Here is a 17,174-nt window from a genome sequence, read left to right as displayed (position 1 = left end):
CTTTCTTCTTGTGAAAAATTTAAAAAATGAAGTTATTTTGGGAACACCTTTCATAAAAGCTCTTTTCCCTCTACAAATTTCGAAAGATGGTATATCTACTCGTCATTTAGGGAAACAAATAACCTTAAAATTTTTTAATAAACCTTTTACAAAAAATATTAATACCATTCAAAACAAAATTAATCAGATTAATTTTCTAAAAGAAGTTTCTTTTGCCAATATTGAAAAACATTTATGCAATCCTTCGCTTCAAAAGAAAATCCAATCTCTTTTAAATAAAATCCAAGTTTCTATATGTTCTGACCTACCCAGTGCTTACTGGAATAGGAAAAAACATATTGTCAGCCTCCCTTATGAATCAGGATTCAAAGATACCTAGATTCCCACTAAGGCTAGACCAATCCAGATGAATGAAGAACTTCTTCATTATTGTCAAAAAGAGATCAAAGATCTCTTAGACAAGAATCTTATTAGAAAAAGTAAGAGTCCTTAGTCTTGCTCCGCTTTTTATGTTAATAAGCCAGCTGAGATTGAAAGAGGTACTCCCAGGCTTGTCATCAATTACAAACCCCTCAATCAAGCCATTCAGTGGATTAGGCATCCTATCCCCAATAAAAAAGATCTTCTTAACAGACTTAATTCTGCTAATATCTTTTCAAAATTCGATATGAAATCTGGGTTTTGGCAAATCCAAATCTGCGAAAATGATAGGTACAAGACTGCCTTTACTGTTCCCTTTGGGCATTATGAGTGGAATGTTATGCCCTTTGGTCTGAAAAATGCTCCCTCTGAGTTTCAAAAAATCATGAACGACATTTTTAATTCTTATTCAAAATTTGTCATTGTCTACATTGATGATGTTTTAATTTTTTTCCCAATCCATTAATCAGCATTTCAAACATATAAATATTTTCATCAATGTCATTAAACAAAATGGTCTTGCCGTTTCAAAATAAAAAATTAGTCTCTTTCAAACCAATGTCAGGTTCCTTGGACATAATATCCACCAAGGTACCATTATTCCTATCAGTAGGTCCATCGAATTTGCTGATAAATTTTCTGACAGAATTCTTGATAAAACTCAATTACAAAGGTTTTTGGGATGTCTCAATTACGTAGGAGATTTCATCCCCCATCTAAATAAAGAGATTTCAGGATCTGGATTGTAGAATGAGTTATAATTGAAGGATCTTTATGGTCTTTGTAATGTTTAATGGAAACAGAATCTGAATCCACTAAGATAAATTCATAAAATTGTCTGGTTCTATTTGCCGCATAGGGTCTAAAATGGAATCTAGGTGGGAAGACTTTGGTGATAGCTTTGTATGGATTTTTGTCCCAAAATTTGGGTTCCATTTGAATAACTGAGGAAAATTTTCCTTTGGCTACATAATGGTTAGGATTTGAGGATTTTTTTTTTCCTTTTTGAAGGTCAAGGGTCCCTTCTGTTTTATTGGTTATTGTTTTCTAGGTTTGGTTGAAGGACTGGAGTATAGAGTTTAGGCTGGCTAAATCTATTTCCATGTCTTCTTCAGAGGCGATCTCTATTTCCATTAAACATTACAAAGACCATAAAGATCCTTCAATTATAACTCATTCTACAATCCAGATCCTGAAATCTCTTTATTTAGATGGGGGATGAAATCTCCTACGTAATTGAGACATCCCAAAAACCTTTGTAATTGAGTTTTATCAAGAATTCTGTCAGAAAATTTATCAGCAAATTCGATGGACCTACTGATAGGAATAATGGTACCTTGGTGGATATTATGTCCAAGGAACCTGACATTGGTTTGAAAGAGACTAATTTTTTATTTTGAAACGGCAAGACCATTTTGTTTAATGACATTGATGAAAATATTTATATGTTTGAAATGCTGATTAATGGATTGGGAAAAAAATTAAAACATCATCAATGTAGACAATGACAAATTTTGAATAAGAATTAAAAATGTCGTTCATGATTTTTTGAAACTCAGAGGGAGCATTTTTCAGACCAAAGGGCATAACATTCCACTCATAATGCCCAAAGGGAACAGTAAAGGCAGTCTTGTACCTATCATTTTCGCAGATTTGGATTTGCCAAAACCCAGATTTCATATCGAATTTTGAAAAGATCTTAGCAGAATTAAGTCTGTTAAGAAGATCTTTTTTATTGGGGATAGGATGCCTAATCCACTGAATGGCTTGATTGAGGGGTTTGTAATTGATGACAAGCCTGGGAGTACCTCTTTCAATTTCAGCTGGCTTATTAACATAAAAAGCGGAGCAAGACCAAGGACTCTTACTTTTTCTAATAAGATTCTTGTCTAAGAGATCTTTGATCTCTTTTTGACAATAATGAAGAAGTTCTTCATTCATCTGGATTGGTCTAGCCTTAGTGGGAATCTAGGTATCTTTGAATCCTGATTCATAAGGGAGGCTGACAATATGTTTTTTCCTATTCCAGAAAACACTGGGTAGGTCAGAACATATAGAAACTTGGATTTTATTTAAAAGAGATTGGATTTTCTTTTGAAGCGAAGGATTGCATAAATGTTTTTCAATATTGGCAAAAGAAACTTCTTCTTTTAGAAAATTAATCTGATTAATTTTGTTTAGAATGGTATTAATATTTTTTGTAAAAGGTTTATTAAAAAATTTGAAGGTTATTTGTTTCCCTAAATGACGAGTAGATATATCATCTTTCGAAATTTGTAGAGGGAAAAGAGCTTTTATGAAAGGTGTTCCCAAAATAACTTCATTTTTTAAATTTTTCACAAGAAGAAAGTTTGTTTCTATCTTAAGTCCTTGATTTTCAATTACAGCTTTGGAAAGTTTGTAATTTATTTTTAACTTTGAGCCACTAGCAGTGCTGAGTTTTTCAGAAGTTTTTTCAAAATACTTGGTAGGAATTAATCCTTCTAAAATACAGTTTGAATCAGCACCTGTATCAAAAAGGGCTAAAGTATCAAGAACAAAATCATCAATAACGATTCTGATGTTAATAAAAAAAATTTGTATTTTGACCTTTTTGATCAAACACATAAAGGTTTCTTCTAAATTATCAGAATCAACCTTTACAGAATCATTATCTTCAGGAAGTTCTACTTTCTCAATATCAGATTCATCATCTAACTGAGAAAGGATAACTTGATGAATTTGTTGTTGATCTTTGATTTCTCTGATCTCTTTCTTAAGACTATTTATTTCAATCTGGAGATCTTGAATAGTGGTGGGTTTAATACTAGAATTCTTTTCTAGTCTTTTAAAAATATTTGTAATGTCGAATTTGTTTGAGGTAAAATATTCTTTGAGTTTAGGTTTATTTTCTAAAACCTCCTTAAATTTATTTAAAAATTCTTTTCTGTCTTAAGGATCTGAAATAGAACTTATAGCTTCAAAAAGAAGATCCTGTTCTTTTGTTAAAACATTGACTTCTGGAGTATCATCACTATTAGAAGAGGAAACTTGGTCATCATTTTGAATTTGGTTGACCTCTTCTTCAGATTCTTTATCAGAATCTTCATCAGAGGTATTAGACAGGAGATTGTTGATCTGGTCCTCTAAAGAAGGCTCTAGATTGAGGCTACTAATCTTTTTCTTTAACCTGCAATATTTGCTAATATGGCCAGGCTTTCCACAATTATAACAGGTTATGCCTGTTCTGGGCTTTTTGGGAATATTTGTAGGGATGATATTTTCCCCGTGACTCTTGGAATTAGGTTTTCTATTGTATCTGCGTTTGTAGGGTTTTTTTGTAAGAATCAACAGCCTCTTTCTTAGGAGCATGTTTTTTCTTACTGGAGGGGCAAGGTGGAAGACCAAACTGTTCGCAGAACGAACCTAATTCTTTTCTGCTCAAGGCCTTTTCCTTAGCAAGCTGTTTTTGGAGTTTATCTTTTTGGCAGGCTTTAATACCGCTATGAACAATAATAGCAGTAAGCTGACCATAATCAAAACTATCATAATTGATTTCTCCAGTAGGAGAACGGCTTCGGAGTTTACTTCTAATAAGATCTCCGAAAGCTTTAGGAAGCCCATCAAGATATTTTTCTTTCCAGTAGGCTTGATTACAATCTTCCCTGGTTAAGACCCTAGACATAAAGGTGTCTCTATACCATTTGAAGTTTTCTAAAGATTCACATTTAAGATTTGAAAGAAGTTCTCCTGATCTTTCTCTCCAAAGAGAAGGATCACCAAGAAAATGTTGGGATATTGTGTATAACAACGTATACACAGCATCAGGGAGACGCTCATTGTCATTAACAATGGTTTTCCCCTTATCATCAATTTTAACTGCAGAGAGGATGTTATCTCTATCAGCTTCAGTGAGATAATTATCCCACCAACCTTTGAGTTGGCCAGTAAAACCAGCAACGAGAATATAGACAATGGTGTCTTCAGGCATATTTTGATTAGTAAAATAACCCATAGCGACAACCGACATATTTTGGAGTTTGGCAATGATATTATATTCAGATAATCCATCGATATTCTAAATATAAATATCATTAGAATTGAAACTTTGAATAAAATCTTGTTTATCTTCTAAAATGAGGTCAGGAGCAGTAGCTCTATTATAATAAAGCTTGGATGAATTTTTCCAATTGTTGATTGGATTGATGGCTAAAACAGAGTCTGTTTCAGAACAATGTTCTGAATCAGCCTTGGAAATAACATTAACAGTTTTAGCAAGAGACCTAGTCCTGGGTTTAGCACTAGATTCCTCAGAAGGTTGAGGAGTGTCGGGAATAGTAGTAAGGATGCTAGTAATTTTACTAAGCAACTCATTCTGGTTTTCCTCATTCACTTTGGCCTTTTCTTTTTGCCTGAGTTCTAAGATTTTCTGCTTAACTTTGGCACTAATCTTAAAAGGTTTAAACAGAGGTTTTTCTAATTGTGGTTGGGAGGATGAAGAGGCTACTTCTTCAATTTTTGGTTTGACAGGATTAACAGAGATTTTTTCTCCCAAAACCTGAAGGTATTTATTGGTATAATTGGCCTGTTCCATAAGGCCTTGGATGTCATGAGGAGTGATAGACTCTTCAGGGTTTTTTGACTTAAAAGGAGTGGCAGTAACAGGGTTACCGCCTCAAATTGGGTAATTGGTATTGAGATGTGGGTGGCAAATCACTTTGGACTATTTGTCCGTTTTTGATTTGCCAGGATATAACATTAGCAGAGGAGGTACTAATAACATCCTCTTGCCAAGGATAATCAATATTATTATGAATGGTATAAGCATGATACTAATCAAAGAATGGGATGTTTTGTTTGACTTTTTCGAGAAATTGGTAGAATTTCTCTTGGATATCATACCTATTTTTTCCCTTATAATTTTGAAAGAACCACTCTCTTTGAGATTTCCATTCCTCAGAGTAGAAATCTTTCCTAAGGGTTTCCTTATCTATAATGAATTTATGAAATAACATCATAAGACTCATTAAGGGAAGAGTAAGTTGGAGATTGGATACTCTGATTTTCGTCTTCCTTTTCAGAAGTCTGGTAAACATTTCTAGGAATCCTAGAAGAAGTGTCTAAACCCTGGAGATTTAAAGATGGGTCATGATTAACAGACCTAGGAATATCAGGTCTAATATAAGATCTAGAAGAAAAGGATCTTCTAGCAGAGACAAAGTCAGATCGATTACTATAAGTATCGATCCTAGAGGAGAAAGAGTTTCTCCTATCAAAGGTTATTTCAACCTTTCCAGAATTGTCCTGTGAAATATCTTGTATTTGAGGAGCAGGACAAGGAACACTGGGTGAGGCTTTATCCATAACCCATTTTTCTGGGAGAGTAACCTCATCCCATTTGATAATTCTAGGTAAAGAAACATTAGCCTTTGTCATATTAGTGATAAACAAAGTAGTTTCTCCTCTTTGGGGCTTAAGAAGGACTCTAGAAGTACAAGAGTTCATGACCTTATACTGAATCCTATAGATTAGAGCTGCGGGAATAGATCCCTCTTTCATGTCTAACCCATGAAAGCTAATATTGAGAAATAAGGAGTCTAGGATGTGTTCATCCATAAGACTCACAGTTTTGTTGGGAAAACAGTTAAAATAAATAGGACCTTGCCCGAGACAGGTTTCAACTGTTCCTATAAGAGAATCATCAAATTTATTATGACGAATATCTCTTAGACAGATTAAGACAGCAGCATCTATGCCTATGTCTATCAAAGGTTTAATTGCTACCTGAACACATCCTATGTGAAGGTATTTGTATTTTCTCTTATGATCATTGAGGGAGGATTTAGACAGGAGGTGAAATTCTTCTCCTATACCTTTTCCTAAAGGGATATTATTTTCAACAGTCTTGATAATATAATCAGAACTGCTTTTCTTGGGTTGGTCTTCAGGAACATATAATGTATCCTGAGGAATGACTGGGATGGTCCAGTCATCCATACTCTGATTTATCTCTTCAAAACGAACTTCTTCGTCAAAGAGATTGTGTTTGGGTGTGATTTCAGGAGAATGTTTCTCCTGGTCATCAAAGAGATTAGTTTTAGTGGGAGAGGAGGATGAAGAACTAGAGCCAGAGCGAAGGGAAATGAGAGAGAAAGAGCGTAAAAGTCTAGACATGATATAAAAAACATCTGGCTCATCACCCTCATCTGGTTCCGTAACAATACATCTGTTAATTATTTATAACTATTTCAACTGGATCTGGTTATTTGTGGACCCTTTTTTTTTTTTTTACTTACAAAATTCTGAAAAATTCTTTCACTATAGCCACCAGCTTCTTATGTTCTTAGTTCTTTTTGAATACAGCAACGTCAAATTAGCCTTACTGCCCTTTCAACCATACAGGACTTACTGCTACAGCCCTATTCAAAAGAACAAAGAACTGCTGTACTTCCAGTAAAAGATTTTCATAAAACATAGAACTATACAAAAGCAATATTTCAGAACCATTAGTTCGTGGCGTTGTTACAGACAGGGACGACCATAACTGGTCTCACCCGAAGGGCCTGTCAGCTGTCCAGCCTATAAACCATGGTTACAGAAATTTCATAAAGAAATTTAAAGTCCAGATCCAGCAGAACATAGCCATAAACAATTAACAGTTATATTCCTACTTCCCCATCAGGCTCTGGTACCAGATTACCCGAAGTGGATCAAGGGAACAAAAAATAAACAAATTAAAAGGCTGAAAGGAAAGTAGGCAGTAGCAGGACTACTATATGAGATGCAGAAAGGAAAAGTGCAGTATGTAAAAGTTTGTAATCAAGCCTACTGGAAAGAAAAATATCTTGATGGACTTCCTAAAGCTTTCGGAGATCTTATTAGAAGTAAACTCCGAAGCAATTCTCCTACTGGAGAAATCAATTATGATAGTTTTGATTATGGTCAGCTTACTGCTATTATTGTTCATAGCGGTATTAAAGACTGCCAAAAAGAAAAACTCCAAAAACAGCTTGCTAAGGAAAAGGCCTTGAACAGAAAAGAATTAGGTTTGTTCTGCGAACAGTTTGGTCTTCCACCTATATATATATATATATATATATATATATATATATATATATATATATAATGAAAACAATAATAACTATTAAATTAAAAAATAATTACAAAATATTAAATTTTATTTGTCTCATTAATTTGTTATTTTAAATTAATAAATAAATATAAAATTAACTACACTATAATATTAATGTAATATAAAAAATATTACTGATACAATAAATTAAAACACATACTTATAAATTACATATAAATTGATAAATTGACTAATAATTTAATTAAAATATGTGCAAGTTATAAAAATATATATTATTATATAATTTATTTATAATTATATTATTTATATTACTTGCTACATAGTTTGATTATATATATTAATATATATTATAATAAGTTTTTTATTTTATTTTGTTATCATTTTTTTTTATAAATTTTTACTTTCAAATAAAATATAAGTCAGATTTAAGCAATCTCTATTTATTATAAATAAAAAGAATTATAACATAATATATTAATATAATAATTAAATAATTAAATTAATAATAATAAAATTAAGAGTATAAAAAATATGTTAATATAATTTTATTATTTTATTTTGTTTAGTTTTGATTACGTCTTATTCTTCTTCAAAGACTTAACTATTTTTTAAATTGTTTAAATATAATAATTTATTATTAAATAAATTTATTATTTAAAAAGTGTAATCATGTATAAATATTTTTAATTTTTAATATAATATAATTTCTGTTTATTATAATTATAAATAAATAAAATTATAACATAATATATTAATTTAATAACAACAGAATTAAGAATATAAAAATATATTATTAAATAACTTTATTATTTAAATATATTTTGATAGCTCTATTTTTAAATTATATAATATATATATAGATATATTTATATAGGTCGTCCTGTCAAGCTTAACAGGCTTTATAAACAGCTCATGTCTAGCTTGTTTACTTAAACAGGCCTTAAAAAAATGTCTAAGCCTGATTTGTTTATTAAAAAGGTCAAATCACATGCCCTTGTCAGGCGGTCTGACCTGTTTCAATCTTTAAGTAAAGTACGTAGAACTTTACTAAAATATTAAATTAGTATCTTCAAAAAATAAAGAAAATTTGAATTTAATTTTAAAAAAATATTAAAATTAAATCTTAAATATGCAATATATTATTAATTTATTTTAGTTTATCTCTCAAAATTCACTAGTTCAATCTTATAAAAATAATAATGTATCACATTAAATATAATATAATATATTAATTTGTCATTAATTATATTAATTAAAAATATATTTTATTTTAATGGTTAATATAATATATTTTTAAAAATTTTCATGAGAATAAGATATTTATTTTAATTATTTTATATTATAATATTTTCAATTAATATAATTAAAATATACTATAGTGTTATTTTATATTTAACATATCATGTTATAATTTATTTAAAATTTAACTAACATGTTTTAACTAAATGATTAAATTAAATAACAAGTTATATTCAAACTTTAATTTTAATATTTTTTAAATACTAAGTTAGAAAAATATATAATTCGTTATTACTTAAGTAAAATTTTAAATTTAAATTTTATGAATGAAAATAATATTTAATAAATACTTCTTTACTATACTTAGGTATATAACTCAAGTGAGATTTGAATTAAACTGAATAAAAAATTAAAAAATTAGAAAAATGTATTATGTTTATATCAAATTATATAAACTAACTTAAAAGTTAAGTAAACTAATAAATTATTAAAAATTAAACAAAAATTAATTTTTGAAAAGTTAAATTTAAAAGATTGAAAAGATAAATAAATAAATAAAATTATAAAATTATAAGATAAAAATCATATTTAAGTTTTTTTAGATAGTCTAAATTTTTTAACTTCATTTATAGTAATTTTACAATAAAAGAAAAGGTTAATTACTCTTTTTTGTTCATGAAAAAATTAGCATAATTTATTCTGGCCCTTAGATTTTTTTTATGATATATAGTTTAATTGAAAAATACATTATTAATCTTTGTGTTAGTTTTGTTTCATTAAATAATGACATAATTAACACAAATCTAAGTCGCTGCACATGTCGTTACTCCTTTTCCCACGTAATCATTTGATGAAGCAAAACTCGTTGATAAGACTAAAAACATGTATTTCAATAAAGTTATGGATAAAAAAGTTAAATTTGGTTAATTTTAGATTTTAAAATTTTTTATCGTTAAATTCTTTTTTAAAGATGTAAAACATAGATAAATTCGTGCTTCAGTAATTTTTTTTCATTTTAATAAATTTAATTTTAAATAATTAATGTTAAACAAATTAATATTAAATAAATTAAATTTGATTTTAAAAAATATTTTGAATGTTAAAAATAATTAACTTGTTAATATAAAATAATAATTTTAGTTTAATTTTTTTAATATTTAGCATTGATTTTACTTAATAAATAATATATATATATATATATATATATATTTTACTATTCCGTTTTGACTATTCATTTTTATTTAAAAACTTTAAATATTATCCCGACATATTAAATTACCCGTCTTGTACTCGGAGGCCAAAACGACGTCATTTTGAGAGGCGGTTCCCGTTTTCCTTGTTGGATCAACAGTGAAAGCATTTGATAGTGCAACGCAACCTAACTAACTCACCAGCGTAGCGCACAGGGCGCAGAATCTCTCTCTCTCTCTCTCTCTTTCTCTCTCGCCATGGCTATGGCTATGCAAAGCGGAATCGGGATCTCCAAGGTCCTCGTCATAGCTGGAGCTGGTACCTCTCTTTCTCTCTTCATCGCATATCAGTAACTACTATGTATCGCTCATCTGTTTTCACTCTCTTCCTTCAGGTTACACCGGCACCGTCCTCATAAAAAACGGCAAATTGTCCGATTTGATCGGCGAGCTTCAGGTATCAATTTATCTTCAAACTCCACTTCCTTCACTTTCCTATTCATCCAAATATTATATTTCTCTCTCTTAATTTTAATTTTTGAAATCTACGAGCGAAAATTGTACAATTGCATTTCTTTCTGTTTTTAAGTTTTTTATTTTTTTTTGAGTTGTGGATTTTGTGCTGCGGTACTGAAATCGAGGAGATTATTCATAGGCGAGTGATGATTTGCTGCAGATGGTGATGATAGGGTTTCGAAATACTCGTTTTTAACTTTCATCTGATTATTTGTAGTTTTGGCCATAAATGCCTTTGTTTCCTACGAATTTGGAATGAATGACTCAAACTAAAGCTAATATGTTGTTTTGGTGGTCACTCTGTGTTTTCACAGTTCTCGTATATTATTATATCTTTTTACGGCTAATTATTGGATTGAGAAGATGAATTATTGAGATTTTTCTATTATTGTTCTGGCTATTAGATTTTTTAATGCTAAGAATGTTTTGTTTTATTACATGTGTATTTTTTCTCTGGTCATAGTTGCTGGTGAAGGGATTGGAAAAATCTGGAGATCAGGCTGAAGGTGAAGGTGAATATGCTGATGCCATAGCTGCTCAGGTAATGAGCTGGTTGATTATGTCTAATATCTTGTTTTTATGAAATACATTTGAAACTTGAAAGAGAGTTTGAAATCACTTTTTGCAATACTATTGCTTGACTTTGCTCCAGGTGCGTCGCCTGGCGAATGAAGTTCGGCAGTTAACATCAAGCAGGCCAATTACTGTACTGAATGGTGGTTCTGGACAAAGTAGTATGTTTTATTCTACCATCTAATGTTGCTGCTATGTTTTACTTTTGATGTTTCTTTGCATTTCATATGTAGGACTGTCAACTGTTGATGTGTTTTGTGTAGACTGTAGAACCTATTCTGAATTTGTTTGCTTCATTCGTTTTTTTTTTTTTAAACATTTTTCCTTTTCAGCAGGTAATTTATCATCTCTCGTGGTTCCAGCAGCTGCCTTGGGTGCTCTGGGTTATGGTTACATGTGGTGGAAGGTATGGAACTGCTTGATTCATGCATGTTTGTTGAATGTTACTTTGGTATTTGGTTGTCATTATTTCTCTCGTACAAGTATTTTTTGCTTAAATTTTTTTTTCTCATTTAAGGGTCATGGATTGATGTTCCTGATTTAATTATTTGTGATACTGAATCTGTTTTTTCCTTTACAATATCAGGGCATTTCATTTTCAGATCTAATGTACGTGACTAAACGCAATATGGAAAAAGCTGTTGCAGATTTGACAAAAAAGTTGCAGCATGCCTCAGATGTCATTGCGGTAGGTGTCCATTTACTGCATGTGATTTTCATTTTATATCCTCATGTTTGTTAGGCACATGTGTACATATTTCACTTGCTGCATATGAGGTCCCATTGGCATAGAATTTGATAATATTTCAACCAAATAATTGAAATATAATGTATCATTTGTTAAATTGATTCACGAGCCAGATGTTTGACTGAGTTTTTTATTGACAGAAGTTATTTGTTAGTAGTTACTTACTACTATTGCGATTTGTATTACAAGATGACTCATGTAGGGTTGGAGTAGACAAGTCTGTATTAGTAAAAAATGATGCTTCTAAATTAATACAATCACAGAATGACTTAAAACAGAAAAACAATCATTAAGACATATAATAACTAGCTGTGACAGTGGAGTCCTTTAAAGTTGGCTCATCAGAATTATATTGGGGGCAGTGACTAGAAGCCAGTAATTTCCAAACCATGACCTTAATCATTTAGCCGACATTTTGTAGAGCATATGAGCAGCTTATGACCTTCATAAGCTCTTTTTAACATACTTCAATAAATTATTGATATAACTTATCAAATTAATATTTTTTAGCTTATTATAATAAGTTTTATGGTGAAATTTATGGTATGAGCCCTTATAAATAGAGCTCTTTGATTAAGTGATTAAGTAATCTGTGTACTCAAACGTGCCCTTAGTCCAAGACCTGTTGTTTCATAACTCTTAACACTGGAAGAGAAAAGGAAAACAGAGTATGGTCTGTCCCATTATGAAATGTTTTGCCAACAAAGTATTATAATGAGCTTCCTACTAAAGCTGCTGCTGTCTGTTATAAAGAATTAGTCTTAGGTTACTTCTTAGAAGAAATGACACATGACAAGCTTTAACAACACCCCCCCCCCCCAAAAAAAAAAAAAAGGAATGAATTAAGGGTAAGTGCCACATTTAACAGACTACACACCATCTGTTGTCCTTAATAAAGAGGGGGGGGGGGGTTGAAAATATTTAATTCACATGCCATAACAACTCCCCACTCCCCACTCCCCACAGTTTGTCCAAAGATATTAATCCCACCATCATGCATTCAAAGATTTACACATGGAAATTAGTATGTGTAAATTTCTTAGTTGGTGCTTATTTTAATTTCCTCTCAATTCTGTTGATGACAGGATGCCAAGAAGCATTTGACCCAGAGAATTCAAAATTTGGACGACAAAATGCTCAAGCAGAATGAGTTGGCACGCTCAATTAAGGATGAAGTATGTCTTTTGATACATAAAGACTTGATGCTTGCATCTGTACCTACATAAAGACATATGCTGTCAAAAACAGATTTCCAGATACACAAGCCAAATTTCCCTTACATGCATTCTTTTCTATTTAGATATACATGCATCAATATATATTGTTCTCTCCAGACTACGGAATGAGGTTTCCTTTAGAAGTTATTGATTTTTGAAAACTCGAGTATTGATGGATATTTATGTTGATAAATATTATGTGATAGTTTGGCAGCAAAACTCTACTGTGTTGTCTTTATTGAGTCCTGATCAGTTATGGAGCGGCTTATGTTCCTATATATTGCTTTATATTATATACCTAGTCATTTGTCGAATACTTTACAACTATGGAATCTTGATTGATATTGGGATATAAGGTTCTCTAAATGTTAGACTAGCTCCATTCTTCTCTTCTTCAGTCTATTTCCCTCTAGGAGTACCAAGTTTTGGTTTCTGTTCACAGCAAGAGAACTAGAGCATCCAACATAATTTATTTATTTTTATCATTGTCAGAAGACCAGCTGCTGTCAGAATTTCTCACCATTTACTCTTTCTAACATATAACTTAAGTCCCGTTACATCGATTCTCCACAGCAAATTCAACTTCATAATATTAAAACTTCTAGATAACCTTTTTGTGTACCTTACAACAATTTAAAACCTTTAAATGACAAAATCATTTTTTAAATTTTAAATCCTATCCCTTAAATTTTTAACCTTGTAATTTGGATGGTTTAGATTTAGTTACTTTAAAAATATGTAAGATAGAAAATTATTATAGTTGCCTATCCTTTACGAGTTACGTATGTATTCTGTTTAGCTCTTTCAAATCAGCTGCATAGTCCAGTATAAAGGAATGGAAAGCACATTTTGGCAATGCTATGTCCATTTGTATTGTAATTTATAATCATGATGGGAAATAACAGATCTGTCATTACTTGTGATACACTTTACAGGTTGCTGGAGTTCGAAGTACAATTACTAATTTCCATGATGACTTGGGTATCTTGCAACTAACAGTGGAAACATTGGTATGTTTGTTTTGTTTTCAGCTTGGTTAGTAACTATTATCATGGTTGCTTCATAGTGTAGAATTGTGAAGAAGGATGTTTAGGAGTTTGGCATGAATTTTTATTTTCATTTGAATGAAAATATCTATCTTGCTGTCACAAAGTAAATGACACATTTATCATCCCCCCCAAAATTGGTTGTGTGTGCATGTGTAATTAAATATATTTGTGTCTTCCCCAAAATTGCGTGCGTGCGTGCACCACCTCCTTGATTTAATTCATTCTTATGTTGTATAATTATTCCCTTTCAGGATGAAAGGTTGGCTACATTGAGTTGGAAGCAGGTAAAGTTTTTTCATGCCTTGTTAAATAGGGAAAGCAATATGTAATTGTTTGTCATAAACTTTTTTTGTTCCTTTATTTGTAATATCTGCACATTATTTTATTCATTAAGTTTGTCACGTTATCATGTGATGTGAAAAATTTTAGTGCTAGAACCATTGGTATGTATACAGATCTTGTTATGAAATTTGTTATTTCTGTTGATACACCTAAATACAATACTGATTAATAGTGTGATTGCAGGATTATGCTAATCATGGGTTGGCATATCTCATTGACTTTGTACATGGAAAAACCCGGAAAATGCCAGATTTTTTGCAGGTTGGAATTTGTTTCTGATATTTGTCAGTTGTGATTATGTTATCTCTTGTTGTTTGTCACCCTCTAATTACCTGTGACTACTGAATATGCAAATAATATATCATGTGGAGTACCACAAACTTTTCTGATGTGAGTGTTAACATGAGCAAGAAATAGATTAGCTTGAAGAGCTTATGCTGAATTTAAATTACAATGCACAGCACCTTTTCTCATTCTAATGGTGGCTTTATTATTAATGATATCTTCTGAATTTCCTTGTTTAGATAATGATCTGATCTGATGTCAATTATTAAATATTCAGCAGGAGCAACCAAAACTTTCTGGGAAGTCCCCTGGTTTGATCACATATAAAGGAACTCCAAATCTGAAAGTATTCTTCTACCTTGTGCTTTGTTTTTAACTGTTACTTTCCTAGTGGGAAATGAGTTATTTGTTAATGTCTAGTTTAAGAAGCTATTTATCTCCATAAGCTATGCTATCCTACTAATTTCATAATTTGAAATTTGCTTCTTATATTATGGTTAATGTTCCTATTTTCATTTGCAGGGTCTTAAAGACATTGCGGAAACATTATCTACTGGTTTGGATAGGTCAGCTTCAGATAGTATCACACCAGATGGCATGGATAAGCTAGAGCAGCAGCGAAGGCCATTGTTGAGGTTTGAATTAGCTCATTTTTGGTTCTTCGAATCTTTCCCCCTGCACAGGAAGATGCATTGCATGCTGGGATCACTAACCCATTTATATAAATTTATAGGGCACCAGATTTTCTATACCCTTGGGGAGGACTGAAGAGTGATTATCAGTTTAATTTGCCTGACATGTTACAAATACACGCAGTTCACTGAGTGCTTAAATGTTGCTCAGTTAATGTAATCTTTCTTCATGAAAACATAATTTAGGGTAGGGACATAGGGTAGAGCAAGGCAATATGATTTACCCAAAATTGCAATGATACAAAAACAAGATTGCTAATACTTAAAATTAAAAATTGGACAAAGTTGTCGCAGTTTGTAAACTAATATACTATTACTAGAAACATCCCATATCATATAGGTCCTGGTTGCCTGATGACCCTGCGTTCATACTATTCAACTAATGGCTGCCTCTTAAGCAGGTTCTTTAAAGAGAACTGAGCCTGACAGATTAGAGAAATTTCTTATGCAAATCTAGGTGTCTTTTTAAGTGTGTTTGGATCTTTGTAAGCTATGAACATGTTTGCATAGAACTTTATATAAAAATCGTATCAGTTTCAGCAATAAGGCTTGTAAAAGTAGATTTCCTGTGCTAACTTAACTAGTCTTGATACAAGTGCCCAAAATAATGAGGCGGAGGGCAAATTTTCCTCTGCCTAGTTCTCTCTCTCCCCAGTTTATCACAAACATTTATAACTCGAGACTGAATGAGCAATCTCATTGATCTCAGAAACTTGTGCTGACTCTTATCCAAAAGTAAATCTTGATAGTTATGTTTCCTTTCTTGTGCTTATGACTGCTCTCTATGCTTATTATTTTGATTCGAACATGCTTTGATTTTGCAGGACTACTACAACTAGGTGTTGATGACAAGGTCTTAAATGATGATTGCCGAGCTTTTAAGCATTCCTCTTCTGTTTTCATTCAGCAGTTAATTTGCGGTTCACTTGTTCATAAATCATAACATACTTGTGCCATAGCTGCTGTGATATTTATATATCAAATATAAATTGAACATAGTATTAATAGACTAGATAAATTTTTATATTCAAGCTCTTGAATTGTGATTCTATGTTGTAAATAAAATTTTGCTGCCAGGAGTTTGTTGCATTGGTGCTACCAGCCTGTATCAATTGCTTTTGGATGTGGTATTGATATGATTTCGTGGTATGTTTTTCCAAAATTGTGATCGTCTTCTACTCTAATTTATGAGGTGGATGTGGCAGCATGATTTAATGATTTACAATGTCTTCGGCTGTACTACAACGTTTTGCAAAGCTAGGTGCATAGTTATTAATCCTGGATAAGAGACATTTTTAAAAGCTTAACTACGCTTAAATCATTATTTTAACTTCAATTTTAAGTGGTATACATCACTTATAAAATTAACATGTAAGAATTTTCTTTTGAATATGTTAAAATGAACTTACATTTAAGTAGATATGTTAAAATGAACTTATGGGTCTTGATGATGATAAAAATTTAATATAATATTAATATTCTTGTTAAGGCATACTATTACTAAATGGACTGGCCTGTTAAGTTTATAATGTGTTTTTAAATGGGCTTAAATCTGACATGTTTTTCATTCAAAACTTTTGAAAAGGTTTTTACCTTATTAGGCTTAATGTCAGAGACCATAAATTGCTTCTCTATATTCATATTTGCTTTTAAACGTCAAGATGAATGCCTCAAGTAGCACACTGTTGTCATTGGTTTGGCTTCTTTCCTAAGCATTTTGACCAAATCAATGTAAAGTTAAAATTAATTTACCCAAAAACAAATAAAAAACAATTTAGTATTTTGAGATAGCTTGTACACATAAGAGCCTCATGGATTACACCATTGTAGC

The 17,174-nt window shown here is 31.2% G+C and overlaps 1 protein-coding gene across 3 annotated transcripts; it reads left to right on the top strand.

Moving 5' to 3' along the window:
• Positions 1-10,089: 10,089 nt before the first annotated feature.
• Positions 10,090-16,499, top strand: LOC113868712. Of its 3 annotated transcripts, none has more exons than XM_027504548.1 (13): positions 10,090-10,240; positions 10,317-10,378; positions 10,901-10,978; positions 11,090-11,171; positions 11,346-11,416; positions 11,597-11,698; positions 12,844-12,933; positions 13,911-13,985; positions 14,276-14,308; positions 14,550-14,627; positions 14,929-14,997; positions 15,174-15,286; positions 16,168-16,499. In XM_027504548.1, exons 1-13 carry the CDS (start codon positions 10,180-10,182, stop codon positions 16,187-16,189), a joined length of 936 nt encoding a protein of 311 aa, XP_027360349.1. In that variant the 5' UTR covers positions 10,090-10,179; the 3' UTR covers positions 16,190-16,499. The 3 variants fall into 3 exon arrangements, with proteins under 3 accessions (XP_027360349.1, XP_027360350.1, XP_027360348.1); XM_027504549.1 differs by having other exon boundaries at positions 11,090-11,168; positions 16,168-16,452; XM_027504547.1 differs by having other exon boundaries at positions 11,090-11,168; positions 11,343-11,416; positions 16,168-16,452.
• The last annotated feature ends 675 nt before the right edge of the window (positions 16,500-17,174 follow it).

The sequence above is a fragment of the Abrus precatorius genome, unplaced genomic scaffold (genome assembly GCF_003935025.1).
Source record: "Abrus precatorius isolate BTA unplaced genomic scaffold, Abrus_2018 Scaffold6, whole genome shotgun sequence".
NCBI lineage: Eukaryota > Viridiplantae > Streptophyta > Magnoliopsida > Fabales > Fabaceae > Abrus > Abrus precatorius.
The sequence above is the reverse complement of the archived record's forward strand: the minus strand, read 5'-3'. Positions and strand labels throughout refer to the sequence as shown.